Here is a 23,751-nt window from a genome sequence, read left to right as displayed (position 1 = left end):
ACCAGCTCGGTCCCGTCGGTGCCGGATATCGCGAAGTTTCCTGTACTGTACTTTAAAAACTATTTAAGAACATAGGAACTGGAGTGAGGATTAAGAGACCCGATAGAGGTCTTTAAAATTATTCAGCCCTTCGAGCCCCCTCCACCATTCAGTAAGATCATGGCTGATCTTCTACCTCAACTTCACCTTTTCGCACTATTCCTATATCCCTTGGTATCCAGAAATCTATCAATCTCTGTCTTAAATGTACTCGACGACTGAGCATCCACAGCTCAGTTTCAAGCGTATTGACAATACTTTCTGAATGCCTTCGCTAAGGTGCCACATAAAGAGTCTTGTGACAAAGTTCATGTGGAGTCGGGTCAGATGGCAGAATGCATTGAAAGATGGCTTGAAAACAGAGGGTAGGAGTTGAGGGAAGTTTCTTGGACTGGCAGAAATTAGGAAGTGGTGTTCCGCAGGGGTCCGTGCTGGGACCAATGTTCCCTCTTAAAAAATTTTTTGGCCTTGTGCCCCATTCAAAAATTTAGCGCATGCACGATTTTTGTATTTAAAAGCCGGTGAGCCGGCTGCGTGGGAGCTCCAGAGCGCTGCACAGCTTAAAGGGAACATTGGCTGGACCACTTTTTTTACCATATACAAAATGATTGGACTCTGGAATTGGAGGTATGGTGTCAAAAATTTGCAGATATTACATTATGTAGCTAATAATATGGAGGACAGCATCAAAATACAGGAAGGCATAAATAGGCTTGCAGAGTGGGTGGATAAATGACAAATGAAATTCAATATAGCAAAGTGCGAGGTGGTTCATTTTGATAGGAGGAATAAGGGGGACACTTATTCCTTGGAAGGTAAGAAACTGAATAGGGTAGAGGAGCAAAGCGTTTTGGGAATGCAGATACGTAAATCACTAAAAGCAGCAACGCCATAAAGTGCAAACAAAGTATTGGGGTTCATTTCTAGAGAAATAGAATACAAAAGCAGGGAGGTAATGTTAAATTTATAAAGAACTTTGGTTAGACCACACTCATTAGAATGCTGTACGCAGTTCTGATTTCAATGCTATAAAAAGGATATTGAAGCACTGGAGAAAGCGCAGAAATTGTTACCAGAATTGATTGTTACCAGGAAAGATTGAGCAGGCTGGGGCTTCTTTCTCTCGAGTGAGGATTAAGAGACCCGATCGAGGTCTTTAGAATTATGAAGGGGCTCAATAGGCTGGATGAGGAGTGCAGAAGAGCATGCCAGGAGTAGCACCAGGCGTACCTAAAAATGAGGTGCCAAACTGGGAAAGCTGCAACACAGGACTGCATGTATGCTAAACAGGGGAAGCAGCATGCAATAGACACAGCTAAGCGATCCCACAATCAACGGATTGGGTCAAAGCTCTGAAGTCCTGCCACATCCAGTCGTGAATGGTGGTGGACAATTAAACAACTAACAAGAGGAGGAAGGTTCCATGAATATCCCCATCTTCAATGATGCCGGAGCCCAGCACGTGAGTACAGAAGACAAGGCTGAAGCGTTTGCAACCATCTTCAGCCAGAAGTGCCAAGTGGATGATCCATATTGTCCTTCTCCTGAGGTTCCCACCATCACAGAAGCCAGTCTTCAGCAAATTCGATTCACTCCACGTGATATCAAGAAATGGCTGAGCGCACTGAATACAGAAAAGGTTATGGGCCCTTACAACTTCCCGGCTGTCATGCTGAAGACTTGTGCTCCAGAACTAGCTGTGCCGCCAGCCAAGCTGTTCCAGTACAGCTACAACACTGGCATCTACCTGACAATGTGGAAAACTGCCCAGGTATGTCATGTCCACAAAAAGCAGGACAAATCCAATCCGGCCAATTACTGCCCCATCAGTCTACACTCAATCATCAGCAAAGTGATGGAAGGTGTCGTCAACAGTGCTATCGAGCAGCACTTGCTCACCAATAACCTGCTCACCAATGCTCAGTTCGGGTTCCGCCAGGACCACTCTGCTCCAGACCTCATTACAGCCTTGGTCCAAACATGGACAAAAGAGCTGAATTCCAGAGGTGAGGTGAGAGTGACAGCCCTTGATATCAAGGCAGTATTTGACCGAGTGTGGCATCAAGGAGCGCTAGTAAAATTGAAGTCAATGGGAATCCGGGGGGGGGGGTAGACTCTCCACTGGCTGGAATCTTACCTAGCACAAAGGAAGATGGTTGTAGTTGTTGGCGGTCAATCATCTCCGCTCCAGAACGTCTCTTCAGGAGTTCTTTGGGGCAGTGTCCTAGGCCCAACCATCTTCAGCTGCTTCATCAACGACCTTCCCTCCATCATAAGGTCAGAAGTGGGGATGTTCACTGATGACTGCACAGTGTTCAGTTCCATTTGCAACACCTCAGATAATGAAGCAGTCCATGCCCGAATGCAGCAAGACCGGGATGACATTCAGGCTTGGTCTGATAAGTGGCAAGTAACATTCGCACCACACAAATGTCAGGCAATGACTATCTCCAACAAGCGAGAGTCTAACCAGCGCCCCATGACATTCAACGGCATTACCATCGCTGAATCCCCTACCATCAACATCCTGGGGGGGTCACCATTGACCACAAACTTAACAGGACCAGCCACATTAATTCTGTGGCTACACGAGCAGGTCAGAGGCTGGGATTCTGTGGCGAGTGTCTCACCTCCTGACTCCCCAAAGCCTTTCCACCATGTACAAGGCACAGGTCAGGAGTGTGATGGAATACTCTCCACTTGCCTGGATGAGTACAGCTCCAACAATACTCAAGAAGCTCGACACTATCCAGGACAAAGCAGCCTGCTTGATTGGCACCCCATCCACCACCTTAAATATTCACTCACTCCACCACTGGTGCGCCATGGCTGCAGTGTGTACCATCTAAAAGATGCACTGCATCAACTTGCCAAGGCTTCTTCGGCAGTATCTCCCAAACCCAGGACCTCTACCACCTAGAAGGACAAGTGCAGCAGGTGTGTGGGAACACCACCACCTCCAAGTTCCCATCCAAGTTGCACACCATCCTGACTTGGAAATATATCGCTGTTCCTTCATAGTCGCTGGGTCAAAATCCTGGAACTCCCTCCCTAACAGCACTGTGGGAGTACCTTCACCACACTGACTGCAATGCTTCAAGAAGGCAGCTCACCACCACCTTCTCGAGGGAAATTAGGAATGGGCTATAAATGCTGGCCTTGCCAGCGACGCCTACACCCCAGGAACGAATAAAAAAAAAAAAATTAAAAAAAAATGTGGAGAAACTGTTTCCACTTCAGTTTCCGCTAATCAGAACATTTACTGCAGTGGAGGTGGCCAGAAATCAGTGTCCTTTGCAGATGTTTGAGTTTGCATGTGCAGACCATCACCAGCCCCAGCTATAAACATAACCATGGTGTCTTCCTTGTATCACTCTTCACTTGCTGCTATTACTGCACTAGCAGTGCTTACTTAGAGCTGCATTAAATTGTCCATGGTGTTTTAGATGGTGTAGAGTGTAGAATTTTGCATGGTTGTGAGAAGTAGGTTGTTGGACAGGTTCAGTCAATATCATAAATGATGAGGAAAAAATTCAACTAACTTACAAATGTGATCTAAACCCTGAAATGACATTACGACACTTTAGAAACGCTACCGTTTAAATTTGAACTACTTTGTTTACTATCAGTCTCAAACAAATTGTCAATGGAAAGCAAAAGCATTACAGTACTTGGAAAAAGATAGGTTATGACAGGAGGGTATAAATTAGGATCGTTATTTAAAAATTTGGAATTGACATGCAGGCTTGAGTGAGAAAAATGTTTTATTAAGATGGAGTAACAGTAGTAACTTGGGATCCACATAACATTCATAGATCGTAAAGGCAGAGTTCAAGCTATTTCGCACCCTTAAATTAGGTTTTTCCACAAGCTACTGATTGCTGAATAATTTCATGCTCCATGCATTAGACGCCTCATGGCATTAATTTAGCATATTTCACTGTATTTGGAACAAATCTGAAATTCTATAGTGACTGCTCTTGATTTTTTTTGCACTTGTTCTACTAGTGTGGACATTTGATACTCTAACCAGAATTTTTGCACACTGCAAGATAATGACATGTAAAAGAGAATGTCGAACCTATTGTATGTAAAAAGATTATTTTTTTGAGATTTTTCAAATCTAGCACAAAAAACTCAGTTGAATTTTGCAGTTTAAATAACATGTTCCATAAACTAGTTGCTCTCTAGTTCTAAACTTTATTTTCAATGTAAAATGATGTTGCATGATTTTTATTTTCTTTCAGTTGGACCCTCTTGAGCAAGCCAAGCTGGATTTAGCCTCTGCTTATGCATTGAATTCTATGTTTTGGAGTGAGTATTCCTGATCTTTTGTATGTGTGCTGAATGTTATCACATTATTTTGTTTCCCTTTTTTTATAGAGGCATCATTGTAACAATTTGTTTCTTTGCTTCTTAGTATACCTTGTCACACAAGGAATCAACCCCAAAGAACATGCTGTCAAACAGGAATTGGTAAGAAATGTGCTTGTGGTGTGTGCGTGGTCATGTTTTTAACAACTTGGGTGGTCTTGAATTGTCAAATATAATTGCAAATGAACTTCAGAATCTTTCTTTCCAGTGTACCAACAACTTGAAACTATATTGCACCCAAGGCACTTTACATGGGGGGCGGGGAGAGAGAGTGATAAAAGAAATAAATAAAGGGGCCGTTGCCAAACAAGAGGTAGGAGATGCGCTCAAAAGCTTGGTTGAAAAGGAAGGAGAGGCAAAGGAAATTAGGCAGGGAGGTGCATAGACTAGGATTAAAGTGGCTGAAGGCCCCCTCCAAATTCCAAGGTAGATATGCAAAATGAATTGTTGCATAGTAAAATCTAATTAAAGGCTGATTCAAGAAATGAAGGCTACCTGCCCAAGTTTCAAAACTTGAAAATATTCTTCTGGACTTTTTATATTCTTCCATTAAATAGGAACACTCTTGTGATTGAACACAGAATGAGCTGTGTCAAGAGCTCATCTAGTTGGTATCATGCAATGTCTTGAGAATTTACATCTTTTAAAATGCATTTCATTTTGGTGTTAGGTACATGTAGTAGCTGATTACAGTAATACTCGAAGCACAATGTCTTGTAATTTTCACTGCTTTATCTCCTTCATAACTTATCTCTTGCATCCATATCAAATGAGCACACAGTTCATAACCAGTTTATTCCATTTGTGAAATCTACTGTAATTTATGTCTGACACTTTTTTTGAGTTATGAGATCTGTGGAACAAATTTCCGAACGTCTGATAGTAGAAGATTTCTACTGAACATTTGTGCTTTTATGTCTGAAGTGCGTATTTTTAAAAAATTTTTTATTCGTTCATGGGATGTGGGCGTCGCTGGCATGGCCAGCATTTATTACCAAGTAACAGCTATAATTTTAACAAGAAGGGAGGGAAAGAAATTGTGATTATTTTAAAAGTTCAGAATGACCCAAATGTCTTATTTTAAATTTGATGTGAATCCTATATAAACATTATACTTTTAGAAACCGCTGCAATGCGAGGTCCATGATTACAAACTGGATTGGTATTTATTTTTTAATTGCTCAGATTCCTGACATCTGGTTGATAATTTTTTAAAACAAAAAAAAGTTTGAAGCAAATCATTGTGCATCATCAAGGGGGATAAAAGATAATCAAACAAATGTGCTACATTGAGAAGTTCCAGTTCTGCATAAATCACTCATGGTGTAGCACCAGGAGACTAGAGTGATGGGACTGGGTTGCAGGCAAATCGGAGTAGAAAATAAGCTTAACTCCCCAAAGGGAGGAGTTATGGGAGCTAGTACAACTCGTATATGAAAATATGATCCTAAGAACTGCATTTATGACAGATTTTGAATATTAAATACTAGAAGGAATTTTAAGTTCCTTGGCCAGTACAGGAAACTTCATGATATCCGGCACCGACGGGACCGAGCTGGTGCCGTTAGATCAAAACTTCCGGATAGACCAGCGCTAATGTTGAAGGATACGGAGGTTTTCATCTCCGTATCTGACAACAAACACTGTTGCTTAGCAACAGCTTATAAACGCTCGGCCCGTACCTTGGAAGCGCCTCTGAAGCTGTTGCTAAGCTACAGAGATGCTTTCCACAGCCTGACTGTTTTTATAATAAAAAAATAAAAAAATGCTAGGTTTTTTTTCTTCCCCTAACAAAACGGCTGCTGATTTCTGCTGTTAGATCGAGGTTTCCGGGCATACAACCTCCGGATAAACCAAAGTTTCCTGTATTATTATTTTGTAGCTAGGACACTGTAGGTATATGTTTCTGTTAAGCCCTTTAACTTCAGTTACTCAAACTTTTAACTGAGAGTAAACGTGATGGAGAGAGCATCTCCCTGGATATTTCTCATGATATCACGAGGCAGCGGTGTCAAGTATGACTCCGAGCTTCTACCTCTCCCTAGTACGACTCCCAACAATCTGCTTTCAGATAAGAGAGTGAAGTTATGCTATCACAGGTATGTTCTCAAACTTGAGCAAATATTATTACTGTGAAAATATGTGCACAATCTGTGCAGTGAACACAAAAGGAATGCCAAAGTGGCTACGCTGAGAACCATTACTAAGTCCTCCCTCTGTTACATCCTGTCTTTCAATCTGTCTTAATATTTCTGCTGCAACTTTATATTTGTTTAAAACAAGTAGTGCTGCCACTTTTCTGTGTTTTTTCTGAAGATAGATATATAAATGGAAATTAAACTGTAAAATGAAAAATTGGGGAAAATAAATAAAATGTGCATTTAAAGGAAGAATAAATGACTTGTATTTATATAGTGCCTTTTATGATCTCGAGACATCCCAAAGTGCTTTACAGCCAATGAATTATCTTTGAAGTGTAGTTGATGTTGTAATGCAGGGAAACGGGGCAGAGAACCTGCACAGCAAGCTCCCACCAAGAGCAATAAGATAAATGACCAGATACTGTGTTTAATGGATAAATATTGACCAGGACACCGAATAACTACCCTGCTCCTCTTCAGATAGTGCATGTGATCTTGTACATCCAGCTGAGAGGGCACACAGGTTTAATTAGTTTAATCTGAAAGACGGCCCATCCGACAGTGCAGTGCTCCCTGCACTGAAGTGTCACAAGTGTCAGCCTAGTCTGTGCTCAAGTCTCTGGAATGGGGCTTGAACCGACAACCTTCTGATTCCGAGGCAAGAGTGCTACCACTGAGCCAAGACTGGCACCTAAAAAATACAGTTTTTATAATGTGTGTTTTCATCCCATCTCCCCACAAGAGAGCTCTCTAGTGGGACCACATTCTCCAAATGTAAAATTTGATGACCTGAAATGTTTTTTCATGGCCTATTACATATTAGATGAGGCAGGAAAACTGAAAATCTTTGGCTTTTCTGTCACTACTAAAGTCTAAATAGTTTTGTTCTCTGATCTGTTGCTGCCACCAGATGGAAGATTGTAGCCTGCCAAATTTAGATACTTGAAAATTGCTTACCATCACTTGGCAGCTTTTCAGCCAAATGAGTCTGATTTCATCCAATGGGTGAAGTGAGCAGATTTCAGTGAGGCTTGTATGTAGCAAAGTCAGTGTTATCCCTTCTTGGATTATGTTTGAATTAGCAATTCTGTGTGGCTCAGTAAATATCATTGCACAAAATAGATTTTGAGTAGTTTTAAATCTGTTTATAATGATGTCGTGTCTTACTACAAGCAGCATTGTGGGAAATAAATACCTGTAAGGGATTAGGAGTCTTTATTTTTTTCATTTTCATCTTTTCTTAATAAAATGACTCTGGGCAAAGGAAGAGGAGGACTTCACAAGTAATATTCACCAAACACTGGTATAAAGTACTGTGTATCAGTTGGACCTCATTTTCAGGTGATTGCACCTTTAAAAAGATTTTTGTTCTATGCATCAGTTCTTAACGTACCTGAATTCTGAACTTGCATGTTACATGATAGACTATGCAAAAGTAGGTGTAATAAATTGTACTGCCTTTCAAGAAAAAACACTACATTAATGCTGCTTTAATGACCATTTCATGAATCAGTGTTCAGGATGACCTTTTCTGCTAGAAGCATCGGTTCCTTGCAGTCAGAAGGTATAATTAAGTACATGGTAAATGATGTTCTGGCTAAGAGTGTTCAACTATTGCCTTTTGGGTTATAGAAGTAATCCTGAGTTGCTGGAATAATTTGAATGTTACAACATTTGGCTTCATAACAGTCCCAACTAGATTTATTTGAGTTACATCCTGTTAATCGGCTATAAATTGTGATTCAAGATGGCAGTGATCATGTCTCAGACATTAATTCCTCAGAGTGCATGTTTTTGATTATTAACCAGGAGCACAGTGACCAGTGTCTGCCATGATACCTGCTGTTGGGGATAATGGGATGATTTTGAACTCAAACTATGGCTAACGTCTATGTCCTTTCCCTCCCCCAGGTTAATGTCTCTGTCTCTTTTGAAACACATTCTGTAGTCTGTAGCTAGGGATGATTTTTCAGTATTGGGTTCATGTTTTGTTTACATGCCAGTTATGCACAGCTTGGGCATCATGGTTTTACAATGTCTTCTGAACCCATCAAGAAATGACTCCTAGTTAGTACCCTAGTTGAACAGAACCTATTTTGTGTTGGGTGAAAAAGTTGGGGAGTCTATTGGTATTTTATTTGTTGAGTGTGCCTGTCAAAGTCATCTTGCCTAGGAGTACTCCAATCAGTTTTATACCAGATGATCTCCCTTGGTGTAGTTGGGATGTTTAGCTGCCAATCTGGCCCACCCCCTTTAAGGCTCCTGCTCCAAAAAAAAATCAAAATAATTGCAGCTACATACAACTGAAATCAATTAAGACCACAAATAAAAACAGAAAATGCTGGAAGTACTCAGCAGGCAGCATCTGTGGAGAGAGAAACAGTTTTAATGTTTCAGTTCGATGAGATGCAACAGGTTTTAAGCAAGTACAGAGGCAGGGAAAGCAGGGAGGGCAAGAAAGAACAAAAGGGAAGGTCTGTGATAGGGTGGAAGGCAGGAAAGATTAAATAACAAAAGGGATGATAGTACAAGGCAAAAGCAGGTGGTAATGGGACTAGTAAAGGGAGAAAAGATGGGTCTAGAGGAACTGAAAATGGGAATAGCAGAATCATCAGCAACAGCTGCTGGCTGGAAAAAATGGGGGCAGAGGTTGTGATCTGAAATTGTTGAACTCTTGGCCCAGAACTTCGGGTCTCCACGGGTGAGTACGCACGGGGTACTCACCTGTAGGCCCGATGGAAGTGCCGATTTCTTGCATGCACTGCGCATGCGTGGGAAAACGGCACTTCCGTTCCTCTGAACGAAGAGGTTCAGAGGTCGAACGCGTGCGCGGGGGAGGCTGCGCGTGCGCATCAAACTTAGTTTTTTTTTTACAGGTTTCTCTGGGAACGTAAGCCTGCAGAATTTAGAAATGTAAAAAGCAGGCGTAAGGCCTGCTTTTTACAAGGTAAGTGGTGAATTAATTAAAATTAAAATATTTTTTCCACAGGATTATTATTTTTAAATACTTTAAAGCAAGGTAAGTTTATTTTTAGCCCCGTTAGAATATAAAATTATTATTTTCAAAAATTTAAATTAATTAAAATAGTTATTTCATGTCATTTATAGTTTATTTAAAAAATGTGATTTAAAAAAAAATGTATTTGAAGGTTTAGTGCTATTTTGGGGCCGCAGTATTTATAAGTCTTGACAGCACTCCCTGTCAGACTTATGAATGGAGCATTCCCTGCTCCAATTAGCTGCCCATGTCCCAGGGGACGCATCGAACTAACTGCACCCCTGGGATATGCAAGCACTGCACGCCGGCAGCTGGACCAGGCCCCGGATCGGAATTCCACGGAAGCCCACCGCCCAACGGCTGGCGCGCAAGGTAAGTGCAGATCGGGGGCTTGCACCCGCGGGAAGCCCCCGACCTGAATTTCTGGGCCAATGAGTCTGGAAGCTGTAAAGTGCCTAATCGAAGGATGAGGTGCTGTTCCTCGAGTTTGCGTTGAGCTTCAGTGACATACTGTAGGAGGCCGAAGACAGAGGTCACAGTGGGAGTGGAGCGAAGAATTAAAGTGACAGATGACCGGAAGCTCGGGGACTTCAATAAGATCATAGTTGTAACAGTTATTTCAGGCTACAGGTTAGTGGCAGGCGCTCTCCTTGAGAGAGTTTTGCATTTGTGACGTCTGGTATGTGACTGACGCACATTATATGCACAAATTTCAGTATATGTCTATATAATGGTGGTGGACAATTAAACAACTAACGGGAGGAGGAAGCTCCATGAATATCCCCATCCTTAATGATGGCAGAGCCCAGCACGTCAGTGCAGAAGATAAGGCTGAAGCGTTTGCAACCATCTTCAGCCAGAAGTGCCAAGTGGGTGATCCATATCTGCCTCCTGACGTCCCCACCATCACAGAAGCCAGTCTTCAGCCAATTCGATTCATAGAAACATAGAAGATAGGAGCAGGAGTAGGCCATTTGGTCCCTCGAGCCTGTTCCGCCATTTAATGAGATCATGGCTGATCATCCAAATTCAGTACCCTGTCCCTGCTTTCTCCCCCTATCCCTTGATCCCTTTAGCCTTAGGAAATATATCTAACTCTTGAATATATTTTTCTATATATATATATATATAATATTTATATTTCTCTCTATCTATTTCTATCTATCTTTCTATCTATTTCTATCTATCTATCTATTTAGACATAGAAACACAGAAGATAGGAGCAGGAATAGGCCATTCGGCCCCTCGATCCTGCTCCGCCATTCAATGAGATCATGGCTGATCATCCAAATTCAGTACCCTGTCCCTGCCTTCTCCCCAAATCCCTTGATCCCTTTAGCCTTAAGAAATATATCCAACTCCTTCTTGAATATATTTAATGAATTGGCCTCCACTGCCTTCTGTGGTAGAGAATTCCACAGGTTCACCACTCTCTGGGTGAAGAACTTCCTCCTCATCTCTGTCCTAAATGGCTTACCCCTTATCCTTGGACTGTGACCCCTGGTTTTGGACTCCCCAGCCATCGGGAACATCCTTCCTGCATCCAGTCTGTCCAGTCCTGTTAGAATTTTATAAGTTTCAATGAGATCCCCTCATTCTTCTAAACTCCAGCGAGTATAAGCCCAATCGACCCAATCTCTCCTCGTACGTCATTCCTGCCATCCCAGGTATCAGTCTGGTGAATCTTCGCTGCACTCCCTCCATGGCAAGAACATCCTTCCTCAGATAAGGCGACCAAAACTGCACACAATACTCAAGGTGTGGTCTCACCAAGGCCCTGTACAACTGCAGCAAGACATCCTTGTTCTTGTACTCGAACCCTCTCGCTACGAAGGCCAACATACCATTTGCCTTCTTAACCGCCTGCTGCCCCTGCATGCTTACCTTCAGCGACTGGTGCGCAAGGACACCCAGGTCTCGTTGCACTTCCCCTTCTCCCAATCTATTGCCGTTCAGATAATAATCTGCCTTCCTGTTTTTGCCACCAAAGTGGATAACCTCGCATTTATCCACATTATACTGTGTCTGCCCAATCACCCAACTTGTCTAAATCAAACTGGAGTTTCTCGGCATCCTCCTCACAGCACACACGCCCACCCAGCTTTGTGTCGTCTGCAAACTTGGAGATATTACATCTAGTTCCCTCGTCTAGATCATTTTATATTGTGAATAGCCGGGGTCCTAGGACCGATCCCTGCGGTACCCCACTAGTCACTGCCTGCCACTCGGAAAAAGAGCCGTTTATTCCAACTCTTTGCTTCCTGTCTGCCAACCAGTTCTTTATCCATGTCAGTACCTTGCCCCCAATCCCATGTGCCTTAACTTTACACGCTAATCTCTTATGCGGCACCTTATCGAAAGCCTTCTGAAAGTCCAAATACACCACATCCACTGGTTCTCCCTTATCTATTCTGCCAGTTACATCCTCACAAAATTCCAGTAGATTAGTCAAGCACGATTTACCTTTTGTAAATGCATGTTGACTTTGTCCGATCCTGTCACTGTTTTCCAAGTGCTCTGCTATTTCATCTTTTATAATGGATTCTAGCATTTTCCCCACTACCAATATCAGGCTTACCGGTCTATAATTCCCCGTTTTCTCTCTACCACTTTTTTTGAATAGTGGGGTAACATTAGCTACCCTCCAATCCATGGAAACTGTTCCAGAGTCTAGAATTTTGGAAGATGACCAGCAATGCATCTACTATTTCTAGGGCCACATCCTTAAGTACCCTAGGATGTAGATTATCAGGCCCTGGGGATTTATTGGCCTTCAATCCTGTCAATTTCCCTAACTCCATTTCCCTGCAAATACTGATTTCTTTCATTTCCTCCCTCTCATTAGACCCTATGTTCCCCGACATCTCTGGGAGGTTATTTGTGTCCTCCTTTGTGAAGACAGAACCAAAGTATGTATTTAATTGGTCTGCCATTTCTTTGTTCCCCATTATAAATTCCCCTGATTCTGACTGCAAGGGACCTACGCTTGACTTCACCAATCTTTTTCTTTTCACATATCTATAAAAGCTTTTACAGTCAGTTTTTATGTTCCCTGAAAGCTGACTCTCATACTCTATTTTCCCCCTCTTAATCCCTTTGTCCTCCTTTGCTGAATCCTAAACTGCTCCCAATCCCCAAGTTTACTGCTTTTTCTGGCCAATTTATATGTCTTCTCCTTGGATCTTATGCTATCCCTAATTTCCCTTGTTAGCCACGGTTGAGTCATCTTTTTTGATTTATTTTTATGCCAGACAGGGATGAACAAATTCTGTAGTTCATCCATGCGATCTTTGAATGTTTGCCATTGCCTATCCACCGTCAACCCTTTGAGTAACATTCCCCAATCAATCCTACCCAACTCGCACCTCATACCATCGTAGTTTCCTTTATTCAGGACCCTAGTCTCTGAGTCAACTACTTCACTCTCCATCTTAATGAAGAATTCTATCATATTATGATTGCTCCGACCCAAGGGGCCTCGCACAACAAGATTGCTAAATAATCCTTTCTCATTACACAATACCCAGTCTAAAATGGCCTGATCTCTAGTTGGTTCCTCGACATATTGGTCCAGGAAACCATCTCGTATACACTCCAGGAATTCCTCCTCCACAGTATTGTTACTATTTCTATCTATATATCTCTATATATTTTTATATCTCTATTTCTATATCTATCTATTTATATTTCTATATCTAATTTATATTTATATATCTATTTATATTTCTATATCTATCTATCTATATTTATATATCTATACTAACTATATATTTCTATTTCTATATATTTATTTATAGATATAGATAGAACAGGAGGAGGACATTCAGCCCCTCGTGTCTGTTTTACCATTCAGTTAGATCATACCTGATCTGTATACCAACTCCATTTACCCATCTTTGATTCATATTCTTTGATACGCTTTCTTAATAAATCTGTGAATCTCGGTTTTGAAAATTTAAATTGACCCATCATTTGTAGCCTGTGGGGGGGGGAAGTGAGAATTCCACATTTCCACTACCCTTTGTGTGGGAAAAGTGCTTCCTGATTTCACTGCTGAATAACCTAGCTCTAATTTTAAGACTATACCCCCTTATTCTGGATTCCCCCCACTAGAGGAACTAGCTTCTTTGTATTTACTCTATTGAATTACTTTATCATTTTAAACACCTGAATTCGATCACCCCACAACCATCATAACTCAAGGGAATACAATCCAAGTTTATGAAGATTACGATGTACTTCTGTCATCTTATGTATATTTTCTCTTTGCTCCTTCCCATGACCTGCTAAGGATGTTGCCGGATGGGTAATTCCTCTCCTGTCCTCTTTGGGAGATTTATGAACCATTGATTATCATGAGGGAGTCACTGGACACTGGTAGAGTAGATCCAGCAGATTGGAAACAAGCCAACAAGGTGCCCATTTTCCAGAAGGGTCTCAAAACAGACAAAGATACTGAAGGACCATTGGTCTTCAATCTCGTGTAAAATAAAAGTTATCGGATAAACTTGCGGATTATCTGTACAATAATTACCTAAACAGCCGTCGACATGGATTCAGAAGAGAAAGCTCCTGCCTGACTAACCACCTTGACATTTTTGAGGAAATAACCGCCCAAGTGATCTGTCAAAAGCTTATGGCCGGTGTACCTAGACTTCGAAAAGACCTTTGACAAAGTTCCCCATGAAAGGCTCTTGGTTAGCTCAAAGTCTGAGAATCCAAGATAAACCTTGGGAACGGATACAAAAACAATGGGTACTTGTTAGAGGGGTGAAATTGGGGTGGGTGGAAGTAATGAGTGGAGTGCCTCAGATCAATGTTAGCCCAAAACTATTTCTAATTTACATTATTGACTTGAATTCAGAAACTCCATGCAAATTGGCCACATTCACATGATACCAAACAAAGAGGCGTAGTAGATTTGGAAGAGGCAGCTCGGAAATTACAACATGAAATTGGCCAAAATTTGTACACTAGTGGATAAAATTTAATGCAGGTAAGTGTAAAGTGTTGTACATAAGGAGAAACTGACGACATAAATATTACATGAATGGTGTTGAAATAGCTACGGGTAAGGTTGACTTGACACTCGACAACCAATGTAGAGCAACTGTCAACAACCAATAGAATGCTGAAATAGCCAAAATAGTAGAATAAAAGTCAGGAAGTAATGAACAATCTTATAGTCAGGCAATACCTTGAGTACTGTGTCTGTTCTGGTCACTGAAACAAAAGGGAGCTATTTAAGCACTGGAGGCAGTGCATAGTAGAAGTGCAGGGCTGATTCCTTGTGTTAGAGGCCTGAGTTATGAGAAACAACTGGAGAAACTTCTGATTTTCAACCTTGGAAGAATGTGTCTGAGGTAATCTTATGGAGGCGTACAAGATAGTGAACAATATGGAAAAGGTAAATCCATAAAATTAAATTTTTTGACAAGGTATAGGTTCAAAGTAGTATTTGGGAAATTTAGGATTAATTCAGGAAGTACTTCATACGAAGAGTGATCAACACATGGAATGGACTCCTAGATAGAATAGTGTTGGCAAAAACTGGAATGATTTAAGAAACTATTGGAAGCTACAAGGATCTTTTTGAATGGATGAATTAAGATGGGCTGAATGGCAGTCCTCTGGTTATTATTTTGTGTTGGCTAGTAGGATGTGCATGAGACCAGTTTGCAGTAAATTGGCTGTCAATTTTGCCTGCTTCCCACCCTGTGAAGGCCTTGTAATTTCCACCGGGAAATGCTCCCTGATGGGGTGAGACTCGTCATAATTGAGAACCTGTGATTAAGGAATTGTAGGTGACATGGTGACACTATTGCCAAACAGTGTATATTAAAAAAAAAAACTTGTTCAAGCCCTGTAAGCCATTCTACCAACCTGCAGTTCTCTTGACATATTAACAGGGGCAGGTATCTAAAGGTGGATATACAAGCTGATCGCTTTTAAGTCGCTCACACTCTTGGAAGAACCCTGGACTGTGCGGGCATTGCATGCGTTGTGGAACATGGGATTCTGCACTGAAACTGCTGTCAGTAACCAAACAGTGTGCTAATTAATGCAAATATTTTATTAATAAAGACAAGTCTTTCTTTTTTGCATTTTGTTATAAGCTACATAAAAGGCAGTTTGACTCTCTCTGCCTAATCAATTGATCAGCAGCCTCCTGGTGGAGTCATAAGTTGGCAAGAGTAAAATGTTATCTCAAGAGGTTCACTAATATCAAGTGCAATATTTCAGAATAGCCACAGCATTGGGGCTTGGTTAAGGAAGTTGGAACAATAACTTTTCTTCTACTTTGGGAGCTACGAATGAGACAAAATTTGACCATTTTGTCTTGATAACTTTCCCAGTTAAATATACTTTCACTGAATTAGCAATGTTATTGTGACTGTTCCATGTCTGTTTTGCTTGTTTTCTCATTGAAATCACAGGATTGATGGAAAGTGTTTATTTTATTTTTTCTAGTTTTATTCATTTGAGGGGGAAAAAATCAAACTGTTTTATGGACTATTTGACATCATAAATTAGAATATTGGCTCACATTCTTTTTAATTTTGGTAATGACTGTGCAACTTCAGCTAGCCAGGTGTTTCAAAATTCCAGCCAGGGCTGGCATGCAATTTTTCTTTTGTTTTGAGAGTGCTACTCCCTGAGGCTAAGGGAGATCAGATAGTTAGAAAGAAGAAGATTTACAAAATGGACAAAGCGCCAAAGCTGTAACCTTACTGTGTCATTTATAATTTCCAAGTGAAACTTTGGAACAGTTTTGTTCATCCCAGGTTCTTTAATTCTACTTATTCCTTGGTGCCCTTAGTAAGATGAAAACCATGCTGTGAATGATTTACTAGTACAACATAGCCATAATTACTACTTCTTATTCCAGATGCGACTTTCTCACTCCCTCATATATTTATTTCCTCTGCTGTAAAGTATCTAGTTCAGCACTTAGGCTGAAAGCTTTTTTGGCATTCGTCATGCCTGTCCTGACCTGTCCAAATGACATTTTCATCTGGTTTTCATCACTTTAAGACAACATGTCTCTTGATGAATATTTCAAAACGCACTTTCTTTTAAAAAAAAAAAAATGAAGTCAAAACTACATACAGTCTGCCTAGGGTTTTAACAATTCCTTTGCTGTTATAAAACTCCCTTTTGCTGTGGTTAAACATCTATGCAATGAGACCACGTCAATCCATTTATGCTTAATGTGTCTGGCGAGGTTTGCGTATAACTAATTATGAAATAAATAATTGCTTTGTTGTACTGCTAAAGTGTGTCAGAGTTGGCTGTTAACAATTCAGCTACAGCTTAACCTTTTGTAATGTATCTAGTCAAAAATAAATAACGAGTAATTCTGGAGGATACTGATGCTTACTGGCTCTGAGGTGCACTTGAACCAATGCGCCCCCATCAAAGCTGATAATGATTATAATGGCTGAAATGATATTTGTCAAATTTGTGCATGTATCCAAGTCTCTGCTAGATTTGTAATTCTCGATTCTGCTGCCCCTTTGATTTCTGTAGTAACTCTTGTTTAATTTTGTCTATTGTGATGAACCATAATTTTTGGACTTTGTAGCGGTCTATTTTGTCATCAGCGTGGTGGTTTCCATAGAGCTCATGTAGGTGTTTGCAGTAACGGGTTCAAAATAAGAGACTAGTTTTGAAATTACACTGGATGATCTGAATTGCCAATATCGTCTTCCCTCTGAGATTTACAGGAAAAAACTTAATTTAGTCTAGATATTGTGCAAACATTTGGGATTGAGTTTTAGTGATCACAGAGGTGTTTGTCCAAATGGCTCTTGGTAATTATTGACTACAATGTCTCTTCACAGTTCTGGAACATAAATCTTTATTATAGAGATATAAGGGGGAATTCCGTGCCTTTTGTTATTTGACTTGAAGTTTGCCCACTTTTTTACGAAACAAAACTATTTTTAATTCTGTTGCCTTTTTTTCCCCTGTGGTAGAACTTTTAATATGAAATTAGCACTGTTCTATAGAGTGAAATAATGAAAATTCTAAATTCAAAGAAGATTTATCCAAATCCTTACACTTGCTAAAAGTAGTTTGATGTTGAAGTATCGATTCTGTGATTCCACTTCATGCAGATTACTTGTGGTATTTTATTATTTGGAGAGTAATGGACAGAAGGGAATGATTACAAAGAAATCTAAACAAAGGGTTAAGATGACTATAAAGTGAGTGAAGCTTAAGTGGTTTATTATTTGAATCTTAGAAATATTTCTGTGAAATCACTCTTGCCTATATATTTTTGTTATAGCAAAAGTTCCTTTTAAAAGTGAATTTTGACCTATTGTGTATATCCAAGTGTTGAACTTGTGAACGTGTGTAAATGGTTTTCTGCTTTCCTCTTCCCTCCCCGTCATTATACTTTATGTTGAAAGTGCTTTTTGTAAAATTGGGATGAGTTCAGTACAATGGGAAGTTTATTGAAACGGTGTAAAAACATTTAATTTAAAAATGTATATATTTGAAAGTGTATTATAGTGTACTATTATGACGTAGGTGATTTATATGCAAACATAGCTTCTGAAGAATTACAGATTATAGCACAAGATTACCAGTATTTAATCTGCAGTTGGCTATTTTAAAATGGCACCATTGCACATGGGGTGGGAAAGAGGAGGAGAGTATTGTATACAATCGTCAATTTACTTGCATAAATGTTAATGTGTGTGTTCTTGTGCAGAAGGCTGGCCAGATCCAGATGAGAGTAATCTCTGTCACATACTTGCTTTAACTACTCTAGAAAACTGCCTCCAATCCCCTGAAGTGCTATTTTTATGAATTTTATGTTGTAGGAGCGGATAAGAACCTACATGAATAAAGTGAAAGAAATAACGGACCGAAAGAAGGCATCGAGACTGGACAAGGGAATGGCGTCTCGAATTGTCCGAAATGCATTGTGGGAGGCAAAGCCAGAAGGAAAGTCAAAAAAGACATCACAATCTTCACATCGCTGAAAAAAATAAAATAAATGTTGGAAGAGCAAATGCGAAGTAACTTTGACAAGAACGTTCTTTGTCGTGCCACTGGGTGTCAGTAATGTTTAACATTCTAGTTTCTTTTTATAAACAAAAAAGCTACACATGGTTCACAGTATCTAAATGGATAACTTCTATTTTTGTTCCCTGATCATTTTACAAGCAAACTGATCGCTTCAGGGTAAACAATATTCATTTGTCTTCAAGTGTAACATTTAAGAATTTCTTTTATTTTGTAAGCACCAAGACCTTTTGTAAGGAGTTGTTCCCAATTCTAAGGTTTTGTTTGGTTTTTAAAAAAAAGTTGTTGTTTTCAATGTAATATAAATACGACAAACTAACACAACTTGGGAGGCATGGGCTTCCTCTATTTTAATTCCTCCCCCACCCCAATCCCTTTTATTTGAAAAAAGGAGAACCAACTAATTTCTGCTTTTAAATAATAAACCAAAGTTTATAGATGCTAATATAATACTGAATTACACACTTCAACTATCATTTCTTCAGAGCTTATGGTCCTCACAGCTCTTTGTTTAAATACTGAACCGATCACATGCCTCTTCCAGGCACCTGGTATTTTCTTGAAGATGGTGATGACTACATAAGAAAGTCCATGAGAGCAGCCACTGGCTATTACATTTTTTTTGTTACTAATATCAGACTCCCAGGGCGTTTACATTTTCTTGTATGGGACACAGCAGCCTCCATTTATGGCATAATGATTCTGGGGAGAGGGGGCCAGGGCAGCGATTTGGAAAGGCACAATGCTGTCAAATCGGCCTGTTTATGGGTTACTACACAATTGACCATTCTAACCATCCAAAATCTGCTTTTGTATCCTCATTACTAAAAGTATCCCAGCAGCTTATTTGACTTGTTCAATGATATGGATTCCTCTGCATCTGGTGTGCTACCTATTCTGGAGCACTCCGCTCGCTTTTGGTCTTCTACCTTGAGATAAATTTAATTTTAGCAATTACCACTGACTGGCAGCTTTGGCCGTTGCGGCCGTGACCATTTATAAAGAGTGAGCGAGTATGTGGTAGTATCCCTGCCCTAATTGGTATTACTGTTATATTCACAGGAAGGAACATAGGAACAGGAGTAAGCCATTCAGCTCCTCTAGCTTGTTCCATCATTCAGTGAGATCATAGCTGATCTGTATCCTAACTCCAATTACCTGCCTTGGCTCCATATCCCATGGCTAGCAAAAATCTATCTATCTCAGATTTACAATTATTATTTGAGCTAGAATCTACTGCTTTTTGTGGGAGAGTGCCACACTTCTACCACCCTTTGTGTGAAGAAGTGTTTCCTAACTTCTGAACGACCTGGCTCTGGTTTTAAGGTTATGTCCTCTTGCCCTGGACTCCCCCCACCAGTGGAGAAAGTTTCTCTCTTTTTTCAAAAATCATTGAGGTTTTTAATCAAATCACCCCTTAAACTTCCATATTCCAGGGAATACAAGCCTAGTTTATGTAATCTCTCCTCATGATCTAACCCTTGGAGTTCTGGTGAATCTTTGCTGTGCTCCTTCCAAGGCCGATATATCCTTTCTAAGGTGCGGTGCCCAGAATTGTACGGTCCTCCAGATGTCGTCTAACTAGGGCTTTGTATAGCTGTAGAAAAACTTCCCTTCATATTCTAGCCCTCCGGTTATAAAGGCTAACATTCCATTAGCCTGTTTGATTATTTTATGTACCTGACTACTACATTTTTAGTGATCTGTGTACATGGACCCCTAAATCTCTCTTTGATCGTCCATTGTTCCTAGCTTCAACATACAGTACCTGGTTTATTTAATTTGGCGCACTGGTCATGCTGGTAAATCACATTTCCATCTCTTCCTGTAATTTACCTCTGTTACTGTATATCAGTGAATTGTACTGTGAAACTCATGTTAAATTCTTGGCGGGATTGACAGGGTAGATGCTGAGAGGACGTTTCCCCTAGCTGGGGAGTCTAGAACTTGGGGTCACAGTCTCTGAATAAGGGGTCAGCCATTTAGGACTGAGATGAGATGAGAAATTTCTTCACTCAATCTTTGGAATTCTCTACCCCAGAGAGCTGTGGATGCTCAGTCATTGAGTATATTCAAGATGGAGATTGATAAATTTTTGGACACGAAGGGAATTGAGGGAGATGGGGATAGGGTGGGTAAGGAGGCGAGGTCAAAGATTAGCCATGATCATCTTGAATGGCGGAGCAGGCTCGAGTGTCTGTATGGCCTACTCCTGCTCCTATTTCTTATGTTCTTGTGTAATACTGCAGCATTTATGAAGAGACTTCCTTAACAGTGATTCACAATTAAACCTGTCTTGGGAAGCTATACTAGAACCACCATCTGAAGCCAGACCCAAAGACTTGATACAGGCAGGTTCCACAATGTTGTTGAACCCAGGAGCAAAAACTACATTTCTGTACAATAATGTTATGGGGGTATTTGAACGGAATACAACCTCCCAGGATTACACATATGATTGCTGTAATTCAGCTCATGCCCAAGGGGAGCCTGATGCAAGTCTTTTTTTTTGCCACTTAAAATTGCAGGAAATTGGTGCTGGGCAATTTAACCATCCTGATGTCACTTTCCTGCTTTGTGTTTTCACTCCAAACTGTGGTAACTTGTAAAACTGATTTATTGTGTTTGCTAAGGTGAGGCTCACATTGGCCATCATTCATGTGGCAGTAAAAAGAATAAAGCCTTCACAGAATTACAGCAATTTCTGAATTTTTAAAAAAAAAGTCCAAATGGAGGACAAAAAATGGAACATTTGAAAGCCTTTGATTCTCTTCAACCAGTGCATTCTTAATTTGCCAAATGTCCTTTTGAATAAATGGTCAGTGTCAATCAATGCCTGCAATGGTATATTTCTAATGTAAGCAAGCAACTTTTTTTACGTAAATAATAAAATGTAGCTACAGTTTTATTTTAAATCCACACTTGCCCATGTGACTTTTGTAATCATCAGTGTTGTAGCTTTAGACGTTTGCTTTAGTGTTTATTTTCAATCTACACTTAATGCTTTTGTTGGCATTTTCCTAACCCTCTGTCTAGTTTATAGAGTGGATTTCTGCTTTCCTACAAAAGGACTGAACTGAGGTTTGAAAGTGATGCAAGTCATTGGCAAAGATCAATTAACGTTTACATGAAATTATAGGTATTTGTACATAAAAACGGCTTCCATTTTGTAACACTAGCAAAGTGTAAATAAAAACAAATTAAACTTTATGGATTAATTAATTTTAGTTCAAAATAAAAAAAGACCTGGAACTAGGTGTACAGCGTGATGTAGGGTCCCATGTTTCTTACTGTGGTTAATCACAAAAGTTTAGCAGTGCTGTACAACCATTTTACAGAATGGTCTAGTTGCAGCAACATCCAATACTGAATGTAGTTTTTAAGTGCAGGGGTATGCTCAGTCCAGCAACGCAGCTGCATTTTTTAAAATTAGCATTTCTTTGCAGGGAGTTGAATTTGTGAAATGGTAAAGGTATGGAACACATGATGGAAAGGAGCAGCAAGGACTATCATGGTCCATCTGGCTGACCAAAGTTTAAAAAATATGCTATACTGCGTCTCTTCCAACCCTCATCCGTAATCATTTCTTTCAGACAAAATAATCTAAACTATTTCTGTAATCTCCAACCCTCCTACTACTGGTTGGAGTGTCTAGAACTAGGGCGCATAGTCTCAGGATAAGGGGTTGGCCTTTTAAGACTGAGATGAGGAGGAATTTCTTCACTTGAGGGTTGTGAATCTTTGGAATTCTCTGCCCCAAAGGGCTGTGGATGCTCAGTCGTTGAGTATATTCAAGGCTTAGATGGATAGATTTTTGAACTCGAATCCAGGGATAGGGCAGGAAAGTGGAGTTGAGGTCAAAGATCAGCTGTGATCTAACTGAATGGTGGAGCAGACTCGAGGGGCCATATGGCCTACTCCTACTAATTCTTATGTAACCCTCAGAGATCTCTGTGTGCCACCAATTCTGGCCTCTTGCGCATCCCCGATTTTAATTGCTCTGCCATTGGTGACTCTGCTTTCAGCGGCGAAGGGCCTAAGCTCTGGAATTCCCTCCCTAAATCTCTCCACCTCTCCTCCTTTTAAGATGCTCCTTAAAACCCACCTTTTTGACCAAGCTTTTGGTCATCTGCCCGAATATCATATTAAGTGGCTCACTGTCAAATTTTGTTTGATAATGCTCCTGTGAAGCGGCTTGGGACATTTTGCTATGTTAAAGGCACTGTACAAATGCAAGTTGTTGTTGTAACACTTTCAGCAACATTCGCATTATCCCAGTTTGTTTTCCTGAACATTCTGTTGTATACATTCACCACTCTGTAAAGAAATTAAATCTAAACTCACGGTTTCCCTTCAGGGTTCAGCCCATGGTCCCCTAGTTATGGTTCAGTTTATCTACAGAAAGAATTAAAACAAAAAACACATCATGTACAATGTATTACTTTGTAGTCCTGTTAATGTTATGTAGGTGTATAGGGGTTAGATGTCATATAAAATCTTACAGCACTAAGCAAAAGCATTTTTGGGGGAAGTGGAAAAATAAATTTGTTGAACCCAATTTGTATTTTGTGCTGAGAATTTGTTGTGATTGTGCAGAAAAATGTATCAACACAGCAGAGGATGGGCACGGATGGTAATTGAGGAATTGCAGTGTTACCAAAGGTGTTTTGGGCCACTTTATTTTGTACATGTGGGCAAGAGCATTTTGTAGAGGTGCAGCTCGAATGCTTAGCTAAATGTATCTTATATGAAAAGAAAGACTTGCCTTTATATAGCGTCTTTCATGACCTTCGAACATCCCAAAACACTGCAGCCAATGAAGTACTTTTGAAGTGTCGTCGCTGTTGTAATGTAGGAAATGCAGCCATCAGTTTGAGCACAGAAAGCTCCCAAAAACAGCCATGTGATAATGACCAGATAATCTGTGATGTTGATTTGAGCAATAAATATTGGCCAGGACACTGAGGTTAACTCCCTGCTCTTCGAAATGGTGCCAAGGGATCTTTTACATCCACCTCCGACTCCCTCATTGTCAGCCTAGATTTTTGTGCTCAAGTCTTTTGAACCCACAACCTCCTGTCTCCGATGATCGAGTGCTGCCCACTGAGCGACAACTGACACAATGAGTGTCTGGTTCACTATTAGAGTCATAGAGTTTTA

The 23,751-nt window shown here is 40.3% G+C and overlaps 1 protein-coding gene across 1 annotated transcript in view; it reads left to right on the top strand.

The window, feature by feature from the left end:
• Window positions 1-21,801, top strand: part of c1d (C1D nuclear receptor corepressor) — a 37,977-nt gene extending 16,176 nt beyond the window's left edge. Inside the window, exons 2-4 of the mRNA XM_085981623.1 lie at window positions 4,287-4,353; window positions 4,460-4,515; window positions 18,387-21,801. Of these exons, the coding sequence (XP_085837749.1) occupies window positions 4,287-4,353; window positions 4,460-4,515; window positions 18,387-18,548 (285 nt within the window). The 3' untranslated portion in view covers window positions 18,549-21,801. The remainder of the gene's footprint in view (window positions 1-4,286; window positions 4,354-4,459; window positions 4,516-18,386) is intronic.
• Window positions 21,802-23,751: the final 1,950 nt, after the last annotated feature.

This window comes from Somniosus microcephalus, chromosome 3 (assembly GCF_052327205.1).
Source record: "Somniosus microcephalus isolate GS21.2 chromosome 3, FLI_Smic_1.0, whole genome shotgun sequence".
Classification (NCBI taxonomy): domain Eukaryota; kingdom Metazoa; phylum Chordata; class Chondrichthyes; order Squaliformes; family Somniosidae; genus Somniosus; species Somniosus microcephalus.
Note: the sequence above shows the minus strand (reverse complement) of the source record. Positions and strands in the feature narration are given on the sequence as shown.